The sequence below is a fragment of the Somniosus microcephalus genome, chromosome 7, assembly GCF_052327205.1.
Source record: "Somniosus microcephalus isolate GS21.2 chromosome 7, FLI_Smic_1.0, whole genome shotgun sequence".
Lineage (NCBI taxonomy): Eukaryota > Metazoa > Chordata > Chondrichthyes > Squaliformes > Somniosidae > Somniosus > Somniosus microcephalus.
The window spans coordinates 24124227-24145540 of NC_140993.1; the positions used below are offsets into that span (position 1 = coordinate 24124227).

At 45.7% G+C, this 21314-nt stretch overlaps 1 protein-coding gene across 1 annotated transcript in view; it reads right to left on the reverse strand.

Moving 5' to 3' along the window:
* cdh7a (cadherin 7a) overlaps positions 1-21314 on the reverse strand; it is a 157806-nt gene that overhangs the window by 20047 nt on the left and 116445 nt on the right. Inside the window, exons 7-9 of the mRNA XM_085992296.1 lie at positions 14381-14634; positions 12060-12196; positions 3588-3709 (exon numbers count right to left, since the gene is read on the reverse strand). Coding sequence (XP_085848422.1) covers positions 3588-3709; positions 12060-12196; positions 14381-14634 — 513 coding nt within the window. The remainder of the gene's footprint in view (positions 1-3587; positions 3710-12059; positions 12197-14380; positions 14635-21314) is intronic.

A 21314-nucleotide genomic window follows, 5' to 3' on the forward strand; every position in this document is an offset into this window, starting at 1 on the left:
CAACAGTGACTACACTTCAAAAAGTATAGAATTGGTTGTTAAGTGCGCCGGGGTGTCCTTAGGCCATGAAAGATGCTGCATAAATGCAAAACTTTCTGTTTTTTCCACAGCGCAAGGAATATTAAATGAAGCTTATATAATTTGTCTTCATTCCCGTGCATGGAGTATTGCTGTATAATGGATTGGTGGGTAGTAGTGCATATGGTGTATAATGGAGCCTTCACAATAATGAAACGAGAGTGGTCTCTCAGAGTCTGTATTTTGGATTATTTGTATTCGAATTGGAATGATGGCAAATAAATGCTCCCTAGTTTATTTAACTGCAAATCCATTCTTTCACTTGGCAACTTAATTGTTAATTTGCGGCAAACCTGCATTTTTTTTTCAAATTTAAATTGTTATCATTGTATCCACAATGCCCTGTGATTTAATCCAATTATAGCTTTTTGTATTCATGTCAAAGTCATAAAGCATCTAACAGTCATTCAGGTGGAATTGTTGAAAGCTGCTGTATGCCTTTCCCAACAATCTACATGTTGTTTGCAAGTGATTTCAATGGATTATGGGACCTTCTTTGCCTAATTTTTGGCGATTGCTTGAGATTTGCACATAAATTTCAAATTCTGCGTCTCCGGCATAATCACTTCTCCCATTTTCTCAGGCAGCGAGTGCTGATAATGGTTGTGCTGTTGCCATTTACACCTCCTCTGGACCCTTCTTTTATGGCTTTACTTGTCCCATTACCAACCCCTTTTGCCTCATACCATCATCCTTTTAGTCATTTAATCTCTCCTCCCTTCCACCCTATCGCTGACCTTCCCTTTTGTTCTCTGCCCCCCCTCAACCAGCCCCCCCTCCGCCCGCGCCCCCCCCCCACCCCTCCACCACCCCGCCACACTTTTTCCCTGGCTCTGCACTGGCTTATAAACTGTTAAATCTTTAACTTCTTCCAGTTCTGATGAAAGGGCATCAAGCTGAAACGTTACGCCCCCGATTTTAACTCCGGGTGGATTCCTCGCTCAGGCCCCGAGTTAAAATTACGGTCGGGTCTCAATGATGTCATCGGGCCGCGACATGCATGTGTAAAGAAGGACCCCGTTGGCTCCGGGCGCGTGTCCTTGCCGCCTGCTCAGGAGAGCGGGTTAAAATTGCAAAAGTTGCGATCGTGGCAGATTTTGGACAGGTAAGAGCCGGGGGCGATTTTAACTGCCTGCCCGCCAGGTTTCTGCTGAGCGTGTCGGGTGAAAATCGTCCCCGTTAACGTTAACTCTGCTTCTCTCTCCGCAGATGCTGCCTGGGCTACTGAGAGTTACCACCATTTTCTGTTCTTATTCCTGATTTTCCACAGATTGGTTTTAGCAACCAGAGAATCAAGAGCACTCCAACCTCCGGCTCTCATTCTCTGATCTGCACCGCTGGTGAGCAAAGGCCCTGCACAAGGATTGGAATCTTTCAAAATCTACTCAACAGAGCAGCAAAAAAATAAGAAACACATATTACAAGAGATGGGGGGGGGGGGGTTTCAGTCGTTTATGGGATGTAGGAGTCGCTGGCAAGGCCGGCATTTATTGCCCATCCCTAGTTGCCCTCGAGAAGGTGGTGGTGAGCCACCTCCTTGAACCGCTGCAGTCCGTGTGGTGAAGGTACTCCCACAGTGCTGTTAGGGAGGGAGTTCCAGGATTTTGACCCAGCGATGATGAAGGATCGGCGATATATTTCCAAGTCAGGATGGTGTGTGACTTGGAGGTGGTGCTGTTCCCACGCGCCTGCTGCCCTTGTCCTTCTAGGTGGAAGAGGTCGCGGGTTTGGGAGGTGCTGCCGAAGAAGCCTTGGCGAGTTGCTGCAGTGCATCTTGTAGATGGTCCACACTGCAGCCACGGTACGCCGGTGGTGGAGGGAGTGAATGTTTAAGGTGGTGGATGGGGTGCCAATCAAGTGGGCTGCTTTGTCCTGGATGGTGTCGAGCTTCTTGAGTGTTGTTGGTGCTGCACTCATCCAGGCAAGTGGAGAGCATTCCATCACACTCCTTACTTGTGCCTTGTAGATGGTAGAAAGGCTTTGGGGAGTCAGGAGGTGAGACACTCGCTGCAGAATACCCAACATTACAGAGCTAATTATTGTTAATGACCTGCTCTTGTTGCCACAGTATTTATGTGGCTGATCCAGTTAAGTTTCTGGTCAATGGTGACCCCCCAGGCTGTTGATGGTGGGGGATTCGGCGAAGGTAATGCCGTTGAATGTCAAGGGGCAGTGGTTAGACTCTCGCTTGTTGGAGATAATCATTGCCTGGCACTTGTGTGGCGCGAATGTTACCTGCCACTTACCAGCCCAAGCCTGAACGCCATCCAGGTCGTGTTGCATGCGGGCATGGACTGCTTCATTTATCTGAGGAGATGCGAATGGCACTGAACACTGTGCAGTCATCAGCGAACATCCCCATTTCTGACCTTATGATGGAGGGAATGTCATTGATGAAGCAGCTGAAGATGGTTGTGCCTAGGACACTGCCCTGAGGAACTCCTGCAGCGATGTCCTGGGGCTGTGATGATTGACCTTCAACCACCACAACCATGCTTCTGAAACATTTATCATCATATATGCTACTTATATTAAAAAGAGATATCACAACAGGTAATACTGTTGATTAAAGAGCATTAAAAAGAATAAAAGGGTTAAATTATGAGGACAGGTTGCACAGACTAGGGTGGTATTCATTTGACTATTATGGGGTGATCTAATTGAGGTGTTTAAAATGATTAAAGGAGATTATAGGGTAGATAGAGACAAATTATTTCCACTGGTGGGTGGAGTCCAGAAGAATGGGGCAAAACCTTAAAATTAGAGCCAGGTCATTCAGGGGTGATGTCAGGAAGCACTTCTTCACATAAAGGGTGGTGGAAATCGGGAACTCTCTTCCCGTGGAGTTATGTGCTCAAGTCCTGGAGTGGGATTGAACCAACAATCTTCTGACTCAGAGGTGAGAGTGCTACCAACTGCGTCAAGCTGGCATCAAATTGAATGAATATATGCAGAGCCCGTGTAAACCCATTCCCTAAACAGACTGAATATCCAGGACAAAGCAGTCCGCTTGATTGGCACCCCATTCACCACATCGAACATTCACTGCCTCCACCACCGGCGTACCGTGGCTGCAGTGTGGGCCATCTACAAGATGCAACAACTTACCAAGGCTTCTTCTGCACTATTTCAGTCGATTCTGTACGTTATTAGCAAAGGTTTAATGTGACCACGGGGGCCTCCCAAACCCACAACCTCTTCCACCTAGAAGGACAAGGGCAGCAGGCGCATGTGAACACCACCATTTCCAAGTTCCCCTCCAAGTCACACAACATCCTGACTTGGAAGTATATCGGCTGTTCATTCATCGTCGCTGGGTCAAAACCCTGGAACTCCCTCCCTAACAGCACTGTGGGAGCACCTTCACCACACGGACTGCAGCGGTTCAAGAAGGTGGCTCACCACCACCTTCTCAAGGGATGGGCAATAAATGCTGGCCTTGCCAGCGACGCCCACATCCCGAGAATGAACAAAAAAACAGATAAATGTAATTTGGGGAAGCTCCATACCTTGCCATGGTTGGTGTTTTCACAAACAAATGTTTCATATTCCATTGGGAACTCAGGGGCATTGTCATTGACGTCCACCAAGCTAATGAGAACAAAGCCTCTTCCGATCTGTGCCGGGTTCTCTGTACAAAGGATAAAACACAGTCAAGGAAAGATTAATGTGTGTAGTTACGTTATTTTCACAGGGTTTCTTTTTTTAATGTTTGTTTCTAATCATGTGAACGGAAACAGAACAGGCTTAGAAAAGAGCAGAATAAATTAGAGTGAGCCATTAGGAAAGTGACAACATGAGCTCAGACTTCTGGCCCAGTATGACTTCAATGACTTCCTGGGATTATAATAATCACAAGAATGAACACAAAAACTAACACCTGAGACACACGTGCTTTGTGGCCTATTTGAACAATTCACATACTTCGCCACCATCCTTCACTGCACTCCAAAAACACACGGGACCGGAATTTCCGCATGCCTTTGCGCCAAGATATCAGTGCAATCTGGGCGGAATCGACTGAAATAGCGCCGAGGATCGCGGGATTTAAAATGCGAGTGAGTTCACCCATAAGCACTTACGCTCGAGTTTCCGAGATCTTTTCTGCATGGTTCAAAAGACAATTCGCCCGAAGCAGTTCCCCATCCACAAAACCGGCCAGGCCACACCCCACAGGTTGGCACGGTGAGTTTCCGCCGATTGCGCACGTTCGAGGGGTGTTCATCGCATTGCGCCCAAAACCTCGAGCGCACAGGCCCCCATGGTCACATTAATCCCTCGCTAATAACTTACAGCTGCAGTGCCCAGCAGTCAACTGAAGCCTCACTCAGGTCTGGTTCTCGCACCAAGGCTACAATTATTTTAAATTGTCTCAAATTACTTTCAACTCAGTTTAAATGAGTTCAAATTCAATCAATGAATCTGCCCTTGGCAAGGACCTGTGACCAGTCGTCAATTGAAACCACTGACTGACCTTGGTTCTTCAGCAGCAACAATTACTTGAACACATTTTCATTTTAAATTTAGTTTAATTCAGTAATCTTGAGGCCCCGTTACCCTTGTGCCGGTCAATAATCGACTAGGCCCGATAATGTTGCTCGATTGCGCTGGCTCATGGGAGATAGTACCTGCAGGCGTGTGCAAAGGAGTTTGCGCGGAGCCCTGGGGAGTAACTTTATCCTCGGCCAAACTGCCGCTGTGTCCAGCGCATTTTTTCTCGACAGCCCCGCGGGGAACATAGGGTCTAATGCGAGGGAGGAACTGAATGAAATCAGTATTTCTAGGGAAATGGTGTTAGGGAAATTGACGGGATTGAAGGTCGATAAATCCCCAGGGCCTGATAATCTACATCCTAGGGTACTTAAGGAAGTGGCCCTAGAAATAGTAGATGCATTGCTGGTCATCTTCCAAAATTCTATAGACTCTGGAACAGTTCCCATGGATTGGAGGTTGGCTAATGTAACCCCACTGTTCAAAAAAGGTGGTAGAGAGAAAACGGGGAATTATAGACCGGTAAGCCTGGAAGTAGTGCGGAAAATGCTAGAGACTATTACAAAAGATGTAATAGCAGAGCACTTGGAAAACAGTGACAGGATCGGACAAAGTTAACATGGATTTACAAAAGGTAAATCGTGCTTGACTAATCTACTGGAATTTTTTGAGGCTGTAACTGGTAGAATAGATAAGGGAGAACCAGTGGATGTGGTGTATTTGGACTTTCAGAAGGCTTTTGATAAGGTCCCGCATAAGAGAACAGCGTGTAAAGTTAAAGCACATGGGATTGGGGGTAAGATGCTGACTTGGATAGAGAACTGGTTGGCAGACAGGAAGCAAAGAGTTGGAATAAACGGGTCTTTTTCCGAGTAACAGGCAGTGACTAGTGGGGTACCGCAGGGATCGGTGCTAGGACCTCAGCTATTCACAATATATATTAATGATCTAGACGAGGGAACTAGATGTAATATCTCCCAAGTTTGCAGATGACACAAAGCTGGGTGTGTGTGTGTGCTGTGAGAAGGATGCTGAGAAATTCCAGGATGATTTGGACAGGTTGGGTGATTGGGCAGAAGCATGGCAGATGCAGTATAATGTGGATAAATGTGAGGTTATCCACTTTGGTGGCAAAAACAGGAAGACAGATTATTATCTGAAACGCAATAGATTGGGAGAAGCGGAAGTGCAACGAGACCTGGGTGTCCTTGTGCACCAGTCGCTGAAGGTAAGCATGCAGGTGCAGCAGGCGGTTAAGAAGGCAAATGGTATGTTGGCCTTAGTAGCGAGAGCATTCGAGTACAGGAACAAGGATGTCTTGCTGCAGTTGTACAGGGCCTTGGTGAGACCACATCTTGAGTATTGTGTGCAGTTTTGGTCGCCTTATCTGAGGAAAGATGTTCTTGCCATGGAAGGAGTGCAGCGAAGATTCACCAGGCTGATACCTGGGATGGCAGGAAGGACTATGAGGAGAGATTGGGTCGATTGGGCTTATATTCACTGGAGTTTAGAAGAATGAGAGGGGATCTCATTGAAACTTATAAAATTCTAACAGGACTAGACAGACTGGATGCAGGAAGGATGTTCCCGATGGTGGGGGAGTCCAGAACCAGGGGTCACAGTCTAAGGATAAGGGGTAAGCCATTTAGGACAGAGATGAGGAGGAATTTCTTCACCCAGAGAGTGGTGAACCTGTGGAATTCCCTACCACAAAAGGCAGTAGAGGCCAATTCATTAAATATATTCAAGAAGGAGTTGCATATATTTCTTAAGGCTAAAGGGATCAAGGGATATGGGGAGAAGGCAAGGACAGGGTACTGAATTTGGATGATCAGCCATGATCTCATTAAATGGCGGAGCAGGATCGAGGAGCCGAATGGCCTACTCCTATCTTCTATGTTTCTATGTTTCTATGCAACCCGCCCACCCCGGAGCGGAAACTCCGGACCTTTGCTCCCCATTCAACAGTAGGAGTTCCCTTTCGCCCAGACGTGCCAGCTCGTGGCTGTTGTGGCCCGCGGCAGAGGGGCAGACCCTATACCATTTCTGGTGCACACATAGGAGTGGCGCTCTGGCTGAATCGTCAGAGGGGCTTTCATTTTAACCTAATTCGCCAGGCAGGAGGCTCGTGGGTTCGGGCAGAAGGCCGGTTTTACACCCCGCCCAACATATTACCCTTCTCTCGGCTTCAAAGATCAAGTGGGGGGTATAAAACCAGCGCTGCGCCTGATCTTATCAGCGTTAGTTCAAAATTGCACCCACCTCGTTAATTTTCAGATTTTGTTTCAGAAACTCTAAAACGTAGGCAACCCGGAACATTTTGGGAAATAAATAAGTTGAGGAGCAAGTTAAGAGAGCGGAGACAACGGATGCCATGGGAAGAAATGGACACTTTAATAGTTCCGCCGCCCGTCCAGGCCAGAAATAAAGAAAGGACCTGTGAGAAGCACATCAGCGCAAGAGCCAGACAAAATCCATCAAGTCCAATAAATGCAAAGAAGATGGCTCTATAAGGTTAAAAGATGACAATTCTCTGCCCCACGCTAGGAGCTGCTGATGGTAGCTGGGTGGTATTACTGCCAATTATAACAGCAGTCGATCAGTGGTGATGAACTAGCAACACCGCCAGTCTCGGGACCGCATCGACCGGCAACACTGGAGTGCTGGGGAGGGGTCGGCCAGACAGCAAAGGTTGTGGGTCAACCATCCAGAGATCAAGGCCAAAGGAAATTCCAGTTTATCACAAAGCATGGGAGATAAAGCTAGCTTTCTCAGTGTCGGGTAAAGCCCCGAGTCCCGTACTGTGCAGGATACAGGTTCAGAGAGAGGCATCACTGAAGTAGCTGTACAGACAACCGAAAAAAAAGAGATAACATTTCGGAAAACGCTTTACAAGTGGGCAGCCTAAATGATCATTGCTTAGGGGCGAAAGAAAAAGTTCACTGCAAAGGGTGAAATTCAGTAAATGGAGAGTTTGTTATTTAGGTTTATTATTTCGGTGCAGGCTTTGGGTAGCAGTGGCACTCTCCTTGGCAACGGAAATAGAAAATCTAACTTTTTACATTGCCTGAGGGAAAATAATGAGCCGCACTACAAGCTTGCGAAACATGAATATAAACAGCTTCTCTTTGTACATTACATGGTGATTTGGCACTGTGTTTGGGCGCAGATTAAGTAGGGGGGGAGAAAATGACAAAGTGTTTCAAAGTTAAAAGCGCTGCCGTTTACTTGAAGGAACAAACCTATTCCTATCAGAATCTCCGAACTGGAGTCATTTCTTTTTTTTGGGGGGGGGGGGAACAAATTTAAATGAAATGGTTTGGAGCTTAAACACTTGACATTCGGTTCTGTGTTGCCATGTGCCGTTTACGTTTACACTTAGTGCATCCAGTCTAGATTGTCTCCGCTTGGTCATCTGCTGTATCAACTTAAATCAGGTGGCCAGAAGCTTAAAGTGGGTGGGAATTCCATACTGCTGAAACCTTAGCACCCAGCTCAATTTCCAATTGGTCGGCTGTATTGTTATGGCAACATCATACGTTCCATGTTCCATCATTTCCACACAGTAAAATGATATGGAATTTACCACACAGAAACAGGCCATCCGGCCCAATTGGTCTGTTTATGCTTCACACCGAGTCTCCTCCCACCCTCATCTCACCCTATTAAGATATCCTTCTATTCCTTTGGACTCAACATTGAGGTCAACAATTTCAGACTATAACCTCGGCCCCTATCATTATTGTTTTATCTCTCTCGCACATGGCAGCTGTCGATGATTCTGCCATTTCCATTTACACTTCATCTAGAGCCATCTTTTGTTTCTTAACTTGTCCCATTACCCTCTCCTTTTGCCTTGCACCATAATCCCTTTTGTCTCTTAATCTCTCCTGCCTTCCATCCCATCACAGACCTTCCCTTTTGTTCTTTCCTCCCCTCCCTCCCTTTCCCTGCCCCGACACTTGCTTAAAAACCTGTTCCATCTCCAGCTTTTTCCAGTTCTGATGAAGGGCCATCGACCTGAAACGTTGACTCCATTTCTCTCTCCACAGATGCTGCCTGACCTGCCGAGTATTTCAGATTTCCAGCATCCGCAGTATTTGGCTTTTGTACTTCTATCCCTTTCTCCCCTCGTGTACTTGTCTAGCTTCCCCTTGAATGCATCTATGCTTTTTTGCCTCAGCAGCGAGTTCCACATGCTAACCGCTCGCTGGGTCAGCCAAACCGTTTTGGGGCTTTTCTGTCTCTTTAAGTTGGCCTTCCACCTCTTCTGGTGCCACTGATGGGAATCCCACCTGGAGCCCGCCATGCATATATAAAGACCACCCAGTCCAGGGTGGCCCAACATTTCTGGACAGGAAAATAAAAATGGCGCCCGACTTATCACGTTCCTGTTGCTCTTTGGACTCTAACTTTATTTGAAGGCTCCACATCCATTCGAATGGGTATAAACTGCTTCAACAACAATACCAATCGCAGCAGAACGTGACCTCCCACTACGTGTGTGTGCAGAAGCTGTACTAAATAGCATAAGAACATAAGAAATAGGAGCAGGAGCAGGCCATTCGGCCCCTCGAGCCTGCTCCGCCATTCAAAAAGATCATGGCTGATCAGATCTTGGCCTCAACTCCACTTCCCTGCCCGCTCCCCATAACCTGGACTCCCCTATAGCTCAAATATCTGTCTATCTCCACCTTGAATATATTCACTGACTCAGCATCATCAGTATTTTTTTCTTAATTGATTTGTTGATGAAATTTTGCTGTTATTTTATGTTGCATTATTCATTTCAAAACATAAACTTGTCTTTACAGTTCATTACAGCAAGAACAAAAAGCCATTTGAATTAATGAACTGGCAAATTGTCAGTGGGTTCAACTTCCACTGCAGAGAGCTCAGCACAAAATCTCGGCTGACGCTCCCAGTGCAGTACAGGAGGGAGTGCTGCACTGTCGGAGGTGCCGTCTTTCAGATGAGATGTTAAACCGAGGCCCCGTCTGTTCTCTCAGGTGGACATAAAGATCCCACGGCATAATTTCATAGAAGAGCAGGGGAGTTCTCCCCGGTGTCCTGGACAATATTAATCCCTCAATTAACATCACTAAAATAGATGAGGTGGCCATTTATTTCACTAGGCTATTGACCAACATCCACTATAAGCCCACTAACTCCCACAGCTACCTTGACTACACTTCTTCCTACCCCGCTTCCTGTAAGGACTCTATTCCATTCTCCCAGTTTCTGCATCTCTGTTCTGACGATGCCACCTTCCACACTAATGCTTCCGATATGTCTTCCTTATTCCTCAACACAGGATTCCCCTCTACCATGATAGCAAAATACTGTGGATGCTGGAAATCCGGGTGGATGCGGGGAAGATGTTCCCGATGATGGGTGAAACTAGAACTAGGGGGCATAGTCTTAGAATAAGGGGCTGCTCTTTCAAAAACTGAGATGAGGAGGAACTACTTCACTCAGAGGGTGGTAGGTCCATGGAATATGCTGCCCCAAAAAGCTGTAGAAGCTACATCATTACATAAATTTAAAACAGAAATAGACAGTTTCCTAGAAGTAAAGGGAATTAAGGGTTACGGGGAGCGGGCAGGAATTTGGACATGAGTCTAGGTTCGGATCGGTCATGGCCCTGTGGGTAGCGGAGCGGGCCCAGGGGCCGTGTAGCCTGATCCTGCTCCTATTTCGTGTGTCTAATTCTGTTAGATTCAGGAGATGGTTCTGTGATAGTGGATTGGCGGTTAGGATCAGATCAGCCATGATCTTATTGAATGGCGGAGCAGGCTCGAGGGGCCGATTGGCCTACTCCTGCTCCTATTTCTTATGTTCTTATGTTCTTAAAATGCTGGAAAAACTCAGCAGGCCAGGCAACATCCGTGGAGCGAGAAATAGAGTCAACGTTTCAGGTCGAAACCCTTCGTCTAGTCCTGACGAAGGGTTTCGACCTGAAACGTTGACTCTATTTCTCTCTCCACGGATGTTGCCTGGCCTGCTGAGTTTTTCCAGCATTTTCTGTTGTTATTTCCCCTCTACCATGGATGACACGGCCCTCGATCATGTCCATTCCATTTCCCACACTTCTGCTCTCACCCCTTCCCCTCCCTCCCTCCCCTCCCTCCCAGAACCATGTTAGGGTTCCCCTTGTCCTCACCTTTCACCCCACCAACCTCCACATTCAACGGATCATTCTCCGCCATTTCACCTCCAGCGTGATCCCACCACCAAACACATCTTCACCTCCCCTCCCCTTTCAGCATTCTGAAGGGACCATTCCCTCTGCGACACCCTGGTCTACTCCTCAATCACTCCCTCCCCTTTCCACGGCACCTTCCATGCAAGCGCAGGAGATGCAACACCTGTCCTTTAACCTCCTCCCTTCTCACTGTCCAGGGCCCCAAACACTCCTTCCAGGTGAAACAGCGATTTACCTGTACTTCTTGCTATTTAGTATACTGGATTCACTGCTCACGATGCAGTCTCCTCTACACTGGGGAGACCAAACGCAGATAGGGTGACTATTATGTCCGTGAATGATTGAGACACGGACAGCAGGAGTTGAACAAAACAAGTCTTTACTGATTGAAGTCGATCGGGAACTGAAAACAACAGAGGCTCACTAGCGCCTTTTATACAGGGGTGGTCACTGCCGGTACTGCAGTCTGAGACCAGTTATTCTCTTAAAGGTACATACACAACAGTGACCACTTTGCAGAACACCTCCGTTCAGTCCGCAAGCGTGACCCCGAGCTTCCGGTCGCCTGTCACTTTAATTCTCCGCTCCACTCCCACTCTGACCTCTCGGCCCTCGGCCTCTTACACTGTTCCAATGAAGCTTAACGTAAGCTCGAGGAACAGCACCTCATCTTTCTATTAGGCACTTTACAGCCTTCTGGACTCAACACTGAGTTCAACAATTTCCGACCACAACCTCTGCCCCCATTTTTTCAGAGGGCAGCTGTTGATGATTCTGCCATTCCCATTTACACCTCTTCTAGACCCATCTTTTGTTTCTTTACTTGTCCCACTACCATCTCCTTTTGCTTTGTACAATCATCCCTTTTGTCATTTAGTCTCTCCTGCCTTCCACCCTATCACAGACCTTCCCTTTTGTTCTTTACTCCCCTCCCCCTTTCCCTGCCCCTGCACCTGCTTAATATCTGTTACATCTCTAACTTTTTCCAGTTCTGACGAAGGGTCACCGACCTGAAACATTAACTCTGTTTCTCTCTCCACAGATGCTGCCTGACCTGCTGAGTGTCTCCAGCATTTTCTGTTTTTATTTCATTCAGTTCACTGTTGTTTGTGGGAGCTTGCTGTGCGCAAATTGGCTGCCGCGTAGCCCACGTTACAACAGTGACTGCACTTCAAAAGTACTTCATTGGCTGTAAAGCGCTTTGGAACATCCCGAGGTTGTGAAAGGCGCTATAGAAATGCAAGTTCTTTCTTTCTTTAAAGAATTTCTAATGGAAATCACTTACGACTTTCCATCGCTAAAACTGTAATGTTGTGCTCGGCATTTGTCTCTCTGTCCAGCGATTTGGCGATTGTAATGACTCCAGTGTAAGCGTCAATGTTAAAGTATCGTTCCAGATCTGTGTTGCGATCTATCGAATATCTGGATGGCAAAATGTAAAATGACAGTTAGTTTTACATTCCCCAATCGTTTCAGTTCATTCAAAGAAGCTAATTCAAAGCCTGTTGTCTATCAGTGCTGGCCACAAAAACAGAACGTGCTGGAAGCGTGCAGCAGGAAGTTAAACACAAGAAGGTGTGTGTTAGATCCGTGATTCTTAGAGTATGATGTTTTCCAATAACTACACGGAGGCTGTAACTTAACAATCAACAGTTGTTTACTGAAGTAGGGTAGTCTCAAGACTGGCAGTACAGAGGCATGCTCAAGGCTTAGATACAAGGGTGGTCACTGCCGGTACTACAGTATACAGGAGCTGTAAAAGTAGTTCTCTCTTAAAGGTACATACACTACAGTGTGGAATGCGGTAAAAGCCATTTAGCCTGCCACTCCCCTCACCTACCAGGGACTCTAACACACCCATTAAACCTCCCGAGGGAAAGTGCTGCAGCGATACTCCCTGATTCCCAAAGGTTGTCGAGCAATATCAGAATATTGATCTATCCGGTCATCTCCACTATCTAACTTGTCCTCCAAACAGTATCCCCCCCTCCCCAACTCGCTGCTCCCAGTAGCACAGAGACCGAGGCGTCCCATGGAGTACTTGATCATCTCAGTCTAGTCTTGTAACCAGCAATCTCATTCCTATTTAGGAACAAATGGAAAGACTGCGATGCCGCATCTTGTAGCTTTTGCCGGAGTTTGGTGAATATGGCGCCAAAGAGTAGCACAATTACTCGCAGCTACGAGGAACTGGGCATCCTGTGGTGAGGGGAGATGAGTTAACCTCCAACAAGGACCTACCAGTATTCTTGGATATCTTGCGGGGAGGGGGTGTGATGCTGCTCCACTGTATTTGCACTGTGCATCCCAGTTGAAATGCTTTTAACAGCTGCACAACCATAGGAGGCTGGGGGTGGTGGTGGGGGGTGCGGGGGTGGATTTTAAATCTCACTGCCAGGCAAAAAGCAAGAGTTAAATTACTTTATTTTTTGCCTCAGCTGTTTTAACCCCCGGGCTTATTTTCATTTTTCCCCCTCGGGAAAAGAAGGGAAGCAGAAACTGCCCTTGGGCATTAGCACACAACGGGGCGGATGGCACTGGCTGCCCACTACACACCCCGCTTGATGCAACGCAACGTGCCGCAGTGCCACACGCTGCGGCACGGCATGCTGCGGTACTGCAGGCCTTCCTCCCACTGTTAAGGGGGAGGTGCCTGCAACAGCGCGAACCCCGATCGCGAGTGCCGGCAAAAGGGCCCGGCACTAAGGAGAAGTGCCGGGCTCTCGGGAAACAGCCGGCAATGCCGCGGGGGGGGGGACCAGGAGACCGGAGACGGAGGTGCTGGCAGGCGGCCGCCGAAAAAGCGGCCGCCCCGCACCTCCACCTTAACTTGCACCTCTGCCGGCACAGCAAGGCCCCGTGAACCGGGAGCGGGTAGCGAACGGTGCTACAGCGGCGTTCGCTACCAAATATCGCGTTCAGGGCGCGAATGGGGCGCTGCGCACACCGATGACGTCATCGGTGGCGGCGCAGCGCAAATGGCTAATGCCACCATTAGCGCCCCTGCTGATTATCGCGGGAGGCGCAGCCAGTGGCGCTACAGCCACTGACTGCCTCTTTAGGCGCTAACAGGTGGCGCTACTCACCCAATTTTCCCCCCTAGGTGTTTTTGGGAGATTGCTGTGCGCAAATTGGCTGCATATATTACAATAGTAGCAGCACATCAATGGCTGTAAAGTGCTTTGGGACGTCCTGAGGTCGAGGTTAGCACCATATCTTTCTTTCTTTTCGAATTGCCAGAGATGAGGGGGAATTTCTTCGCTCAGAGGTTTGTGAATCTTTGGAATTCTCTGCCCCAGAGGGCTGTGGATGCTGAGTCGTTGAGTGTATTCAAGGCTGAGATCGATAGATTTTTGGACTCTAGGGGAATCAAGGGATATGGAGATCGGGCGGGGAAAGTGGAGTTGAGGTGGAAGATCAGCCATGATCTTATTGAATGGCAGAGCAGGCTCGAGGGGCCGAATGGGCTACTCCTGCTCCTAATTCTTATGTTCTTATGTAAAATGAGAGCCAACGGCCATTAATGCGTTCGGCAGGTAGCCTGGCATGTTGTGGGCCATACCATCAGTGGCACTCTGCTGAGTAGACTGGCCGCTGAACACGCACCTGACAGGATTGTTTGCTGTATCAGGGTCATGCGCCGAAACCGTCCCGATGGCCGTGCCCCCCTTCGCGTCCTCCGAGACTGACATCCTGTAACGGGGCGAGTTGAACTCGGGGGCCTCGTCCACATCTTCCACCACCAGCTTCACCGTCGCCATGTCGACGAAGGGCCCCAGGGCCTGGAATCGCGTGTCGACATTTTTATTGGTGACTTCAATCTTCAGACTGTAGCTCGATCTTTTTTCGAAATCCAGTTCCTGTGAAACGATTAAAAAATAATTTGATATCTACTCCGCATAATGTTAGTTCATTAAGAGCACGCAAAGCAAACTAGGGAACGAGACACATCCATCAGGTCCTGACATTTTAATGCTGGATCACTTAATTAAATGGCAGAAGTATTTTCAGCTTGTTTGGAGCATTGCTCTGAACATCTATCTTTGTTACTCTTGGTATTTACACCGAAGTGACAACTTACCAAGTAAATAAGGTTCCAAATTAATTATTTATTTACCGTTTTTTCCAGAATCCCTTCTGTGCTTTATTTATTTATTTATTCATTCATGTGTCAGCTATGGCTCAGTGGGTAACACACTCGCCTCTGAGTCAGAAAGTTGTGAGTTCAGGTCCCACTCCAGGGATTTGAGCACATAAAGCTAGGCTGACACTCCCAGTGCCAGTGCTGAGGGAGCGCTGCACTGTCGGAGGTGTCGTCTTTCGGATGAGAAGTTAAACCGAGGCCCCGTCTGCTCTCTCAGGTGGACGTAAAAGATCCCCGGGCACTATTTTGAAGAAGAGCAGGGGAGTTATCCTCGGTGTCCTGGCCAATATTTATCCCTCAACCAACATAACAGAATCAGATTACCTCATCATTATCACATTGCTGTTTGTGGGAGCTTGCTGTGCACAAATTGGCTGCCACATTACAACAGTGACTACACTTCAAAAAATATTTCATTTGGGACGTCCGGTGGTCGTGAAAGTCTTTCTTTCTTTTATTTATTTGCTCAGGTTTCTACCAGAACATGTTTCTCTACCTGTCCTCCTGGGTGATGAAAGTCACTGTCATCGTTCTGCCCTTGTTCAGTAACGGTCCACCCCCGATTTTTCGAGGTCCCCCCACTTGCCCGGTAACGGTGGCAGCAGTGCCTGGAAAATCGGGACCAAACACTAGCCATCCCCCCGCCCCCCACCACCCCCAATTCTGCTTCCCAATCTGCCTGCTTCCCAATCTGCCTGCTTCCCAATCTGCCTGCTGCCCATTTTGTCGGGGCCTTTGCACCGCTGGCCCAGACCTGATCCACACGGGAGCCTGTTTGTAATGTGCTCATTGGGATGGCAATGCAATTTTGAGGTACAAATGGGCGGACCACACTCATCCTGAAGTCCACCCAAACTGGCAATCGGCCCCCATACCTCATTCAGAAAAGAGTGGGAGATGGATAGATAGAGATAGAGATAGATAGAGAGAGAGAGAGAGAGACAATCCATTAAGAGACAATAAGCAGACGTGCAGCAGCATCTACTTCCGCCTTATGGATCAGAAAATGAAAAAAATCAAGGACTAATTAATAGAAAGAACTGTAACCAAGTAGTATTAGCATTTATAGACAACTGAGATGATCTTTTTTTCCCACATTTAGGCACGACAAACACATATCATTCTTTAACATATCATAGTAAAAGATCAAACTTAACATGAAATCCTTATATATTTCGACCTGGAATATCCAAGGTCTACGCTCTTCGGTGCTCGACGAGAAGAGTAGGACCCCAGAGTTCATAGATGAAACTAAAGATCTAGATATTATCATTTTACAGGAAACTTGGTATAAAGGAAAAGGACACACTGGCCATCCCCAAGGGTACACAGAGCTGGTGGTCCCCTCCAATAAATTACCAGGAGTAACCCAAGGCAGAGACTCCGGAGGCATACTGATTTGGTTTAAAACAGAGCTTAAGAATTACATCAAATTTATAAAAAAGGGCGAAAACCACATGTGGCTCAAAATTGAGAGGGAGATTATCTCTAACACCCAAGATGTTTTCATTTGCGCACTCTATATCCCCCCAATGGAATCCCCGTACTTTAAAGAGGACACCTTCTCCAACATTGAGGGGGAAATTATCCAATACCAGGCCCAGGGGAACGTGTTTATCTGTGGTGACCTCAATTCAAGAACTGGCGAAGAACCAGACTTCACCAATAGTCAGGGAAACAATTACATATTCGGGAATAACCACTTTGATATCCCTTCCATACAGGCATAACTGCGACAAGCAGACAAATACCAACGGAAAACAGCTCCTGCAGCTCTGTCGAAGCCTGGGTCTGTACATTGTCAATGGTAGGTTCATAGGAGACCTCCTAGGAAGATCGACCTATTGCTCACCTCTTGGCTGCAGCACCGTAGACTATATGATTACGGATTTGGACCCATCCTCTTTCAGAGCATTCACAGTCAAACCACAAACAACACTGTCAGATCACAGTCAAATTACTATGTATCTTAAAAAGACAGAAACAAACAACACAGAAACACAACCCAGTAAACTGTACAACACCAAAAAATCATACAGATGGACCAAAAGCGACACGGAAAAATACCAGAAAGCAATTAGCAATGAATCAACTCAAGCCCTCTTGGACACCTTTCTGGATAACATATACACTCACAATAAAGAAGGCGTAAACCGGGCAGTGAATAACCTAAACAATATTTTTGATAATTTGGCAACAAGGTCAAACTTGAAAGCTCGCAAGAACAAACCCAAAACAAAAAACTATGAAAAATGGTTTGACCCAGATTGCCATAACATGAGGAAAAAACTTAGAAAAATATCAAACCAAAAACACAGACATCCAGAAAACGAGGAATTACGCCTTACTTATTGTCAGACACTAACACAATACAGAAACACACCCAGAACCAAAAAAGAGCAATATATTAAGAATACACTCAGCTCCATTGAGGAATCCATTGATTCCAATTGTTTCTGGGACAACTGGAATACATTACACAAAAAACAACACGACGAATTAGCCATTCAAAATGGAGACACATGGGAAAACCACTTTGAAAAATTATACCAGAAAAACACACTAAGGCCAGAGCAACATCAAATATGCAAAAAACTGGAAAAGCTAGAAATGGCCATAAAAGATAACCAAAACCCGCTAGACTCCATAATAACAGAAAAAGAACTTTTTGAAAAACTCAAGGACCTGCGACCAGGAAAAGCTTGCGGGGCAGACGGCATACTAAGCGAGATGATTAAACACACAGACGATAAAATGAAACTGGCTATCCTAAAACTCTTCAACTTGGTTCTGAGTGTCGGTTACTTCCCTGATATCTGGAACAAAGGACTCATAATGCCCATATACAAAAGTGGGGACAAAGCCGACCCAAATAACTATCGAGGCATCTGTGTAAACAGTAACCTGGGGAGGGTATTCTGTAGCATCATAAACAAAAGACTTATAAACTTCCTTGAGGAGCACAATGTCTTGAGTAAAAGCCAAATTGGATTCCTGCCAAACTATAGAACATCAGATCATATCTTCACCCTACAGACCCTAATTGACAAACATGTTCATCAAAACAAAAGCAAAATCTACGCATGCTTTATAGATTTCCAGAAGGCTTTCGACTCCATCTGGCATGACGGTTTATTCCTGAAACTTATCGAAAGCGGGGTAGGGGGAAAAACATATGATGTAATTAAATCAATGTATACAAACAACAAATGTGCAGTTAAAATTGGAGACAAACAAACAAAATACTTCCCACAGGGGCGGGGGGTGACGCAGGGCTTGCCAATCTCACTGACACTCTTTAATATTTACATAAATGAATTGGCAAAACTACTTGAACAATCTACAGCACCCGGCCTCACCCTATATGAATCCAAGGTTAAATTCCTCCTCTATGCAGATGACCTGGTTCTGCTATCACCAACTAAGGAGGGTCTACAGCAGAACCTGGATCTGCTGGAGTTGTACTGCCAGACTTGGGCCCTGACAATAAATCCCCAAAAAACCAAAGTCCTTGTGTTCCAGCAAAGATCCAGACATCAGGGACCCAAAATAAATTTCACACTAGGAACAACCAAAATTGAACAAACCACTAACTACACATACTTGGGCTTAAAAATCAGTTCTACGGGAAATTTCAAACTGGCTGTGAATGAACTGAAAGAGAAAGCAAGAAGGGCTTGCTATGCCATTAAAAAATCAATCCAAATAGAAATCCCAATTAGCATTTGGCTCAAAATTTTCAAATCAGTAATTGAACCAATTGCACTCTATGGCAGTGAGGTGTGGGGACCGCTAACACAACAAGAATTTGCAAAATGGGACAAACGCCCAATTGAGATCCTACATGCAGAATTCTGTAAAAGTATCCTCCGGACTCAAAGGAAAACCGTAAACAATGCATGCAGAGCAGAACTAGGCCAATATCCATTAATAATCACTATCCAAAAAAGAGCCACCAAATTTTGGAAACACCTAGAAATGAGCAACCCCCAATGCTATCATTACGAAGCCCTGAAATGCCAAGAGAGGACCATAAAGAATAATGCCCTCAGTCAACTAGTCCTGGGACTCAGTGAAGTAACTACTAACACTACTAACAATAACCAGCCCCAGGACAGTGACAGCGTAACACAAAGAATTCGACCCAACACAATCGTCGCTAAGCAAAAGGAAAAATATCTGTCATATTGGGCAGAAACAACAAAAACCCAAAGCAAACTCAATTGCTACTTGGCCCTAAACAGACAATACAACATGGCTGATTACCTGACCATGGTAAAGGATAGCAAACTGAGAAAAACTTTGACAATGTACAGACTTAGTGAACATAACCTGGCGATCGAAAAAGGTAGACACAGACAGACCCGGCTACCAAGAGAGGACAGGATATGCTCTCACTGCAGTCAGGGAGTGGTGGAGACAGAGATGCACTTCCTCACAGCTTGTAGAAAATATCAGGGCATAAGGGAGAATTTCTACCCAAAATTCACAAAAATATGCCCGGAATTCAGAAATTTGAATGACGACCAAAAACTCCCATACCTACTAGGGGAAGAGAGAAATTGCGTAACACTAGCGGCACACTATGTTATAGCTTGCCATAAACAGAGGGACAACCACTAAATATAAGAAAAGAGTATATATAAATTATATGAAAGTATATTTATACACTCAGGGATATATCTGTTTATACACTGTATGGATAGATCTGTATTTTTGTGAACAAACATGAATGTTTTCCGATGCTTTGGCAACATAAGATGTAACTTGTCATCATGCCAATGAAGCGATTTGAATTGAATTGAATTGAATTGAATTGAGAGAGAGAGAGAGCGAGAGAGCGATAGAGATAGATAGATAGAGATAGATAGATAGATAGATAGAGAGAGAGATAGATAGATAGATAGATAGATAGACAGAGATAGATAGAGAGATAGATAAAGAGATAGATAGATAGACAGATGGACAGGTAAAGAGAGCTAGAGATAGAGAGATAGATGCAGAGGTAAAGAGAGACAGAGATAGAGAGAGAAAGAGAAAGAGAGATAGAGAGAGAGAGAGGGAGAGATAGAGAGAGATAGAAGGGGAGATAGAGAGATAGATAGAGAGATAGAGATAGACACAGAGAGAGAAACAAAGAGAGAGAGACAGAGAGAGAGAGAGAGACAGAGAGACAGATAAAGAGATATAGAGATAGAGAGCTAGAGAGAGATAGAGATAGATAGATAGTGACAGAGAGATGGATATAGAGATAGATAGAGAGATCGATAAATAGATAGATAGATAGAGAGATAGATAGATAGTGACAGAGAGATGGATATAGAGATAGATAGAGAGATCGATAAATAGATAGATAGATAGAGAGATAGATAGATAGATAGATAGATAGATAGATAAATAGATAGATAGAGAGATAGATAGATAGATAGATAGATAGATAGAGAGATAGATAGATAGATAGATAGATAGATAGATAGAGAGATAGATAGAGAGACAAAGAGATAAATAGAGACAGAGAGATAGATAGAGAGACAGAGATAGATAGGCAGAGAGATATAGATAGATAGACAGAGAGACAGAGAGATAGATAGAGAGACAGAGAGATAGAGAGACAGAGAGACAGAGAGATAGATAGAGAGACAGAGAGATAGAGAGATAGAGAGACAGAGAGAGAGAGAGGTAGAGAGATAGGTAGAGAGATAGAGAGATAGAGAGACAGAGAGAGATAGATAGAGAGATAGGTAGAGAGAGAGATAGAGAGATAGATAGAGAGATAGATAAATAGATAGATAGAGAGATAGATAGATAGATAGACAGAGAGATAGATAGAGAGACAGAGAGATAGATAGAGAGAGAGATAGAGAGAGAGAGAAATAACTACCGCGGCATCTGTGTCAACAGTTGTCTAGGGAAGTTATTCTGCAGTATTCTAAATAGTAGATTACTTGATTTTCTTAACAAACATAATATCCTCAGAAAAAACCAAATAGGCTTTCTTCCAAAACACCGCACCGCCGACCATATCTATACCCTTCACACCCTCATTGAAAAACATATACACCAAACAAAAAATGGGAAAATATTCGCCTGTTTCATCGACTTCCAGAAAGCCTTTGACTCTATATGGCACGAAGGGCTCTATTATAAACTTCTTCAATGTGGAATAGGGGGCAAAGTCTATGACCTTATTAAATCAATGTATCTGAAAAACAAATGCGGGGTCAAAATTGGAGACAAACGCACCGATTTCTTCACCCAGAGAAGAGGCGTCCGGCAGGGCTGCAATTTGAGCCCGACCCTGTTCAACATATACATAAATGAATTAGCAGACATGCTGGAGCAAAGCGAGTCACCAGGTCTCCGTCTCCTAGATGGAGAAGTGAAATCCCTGTTCTA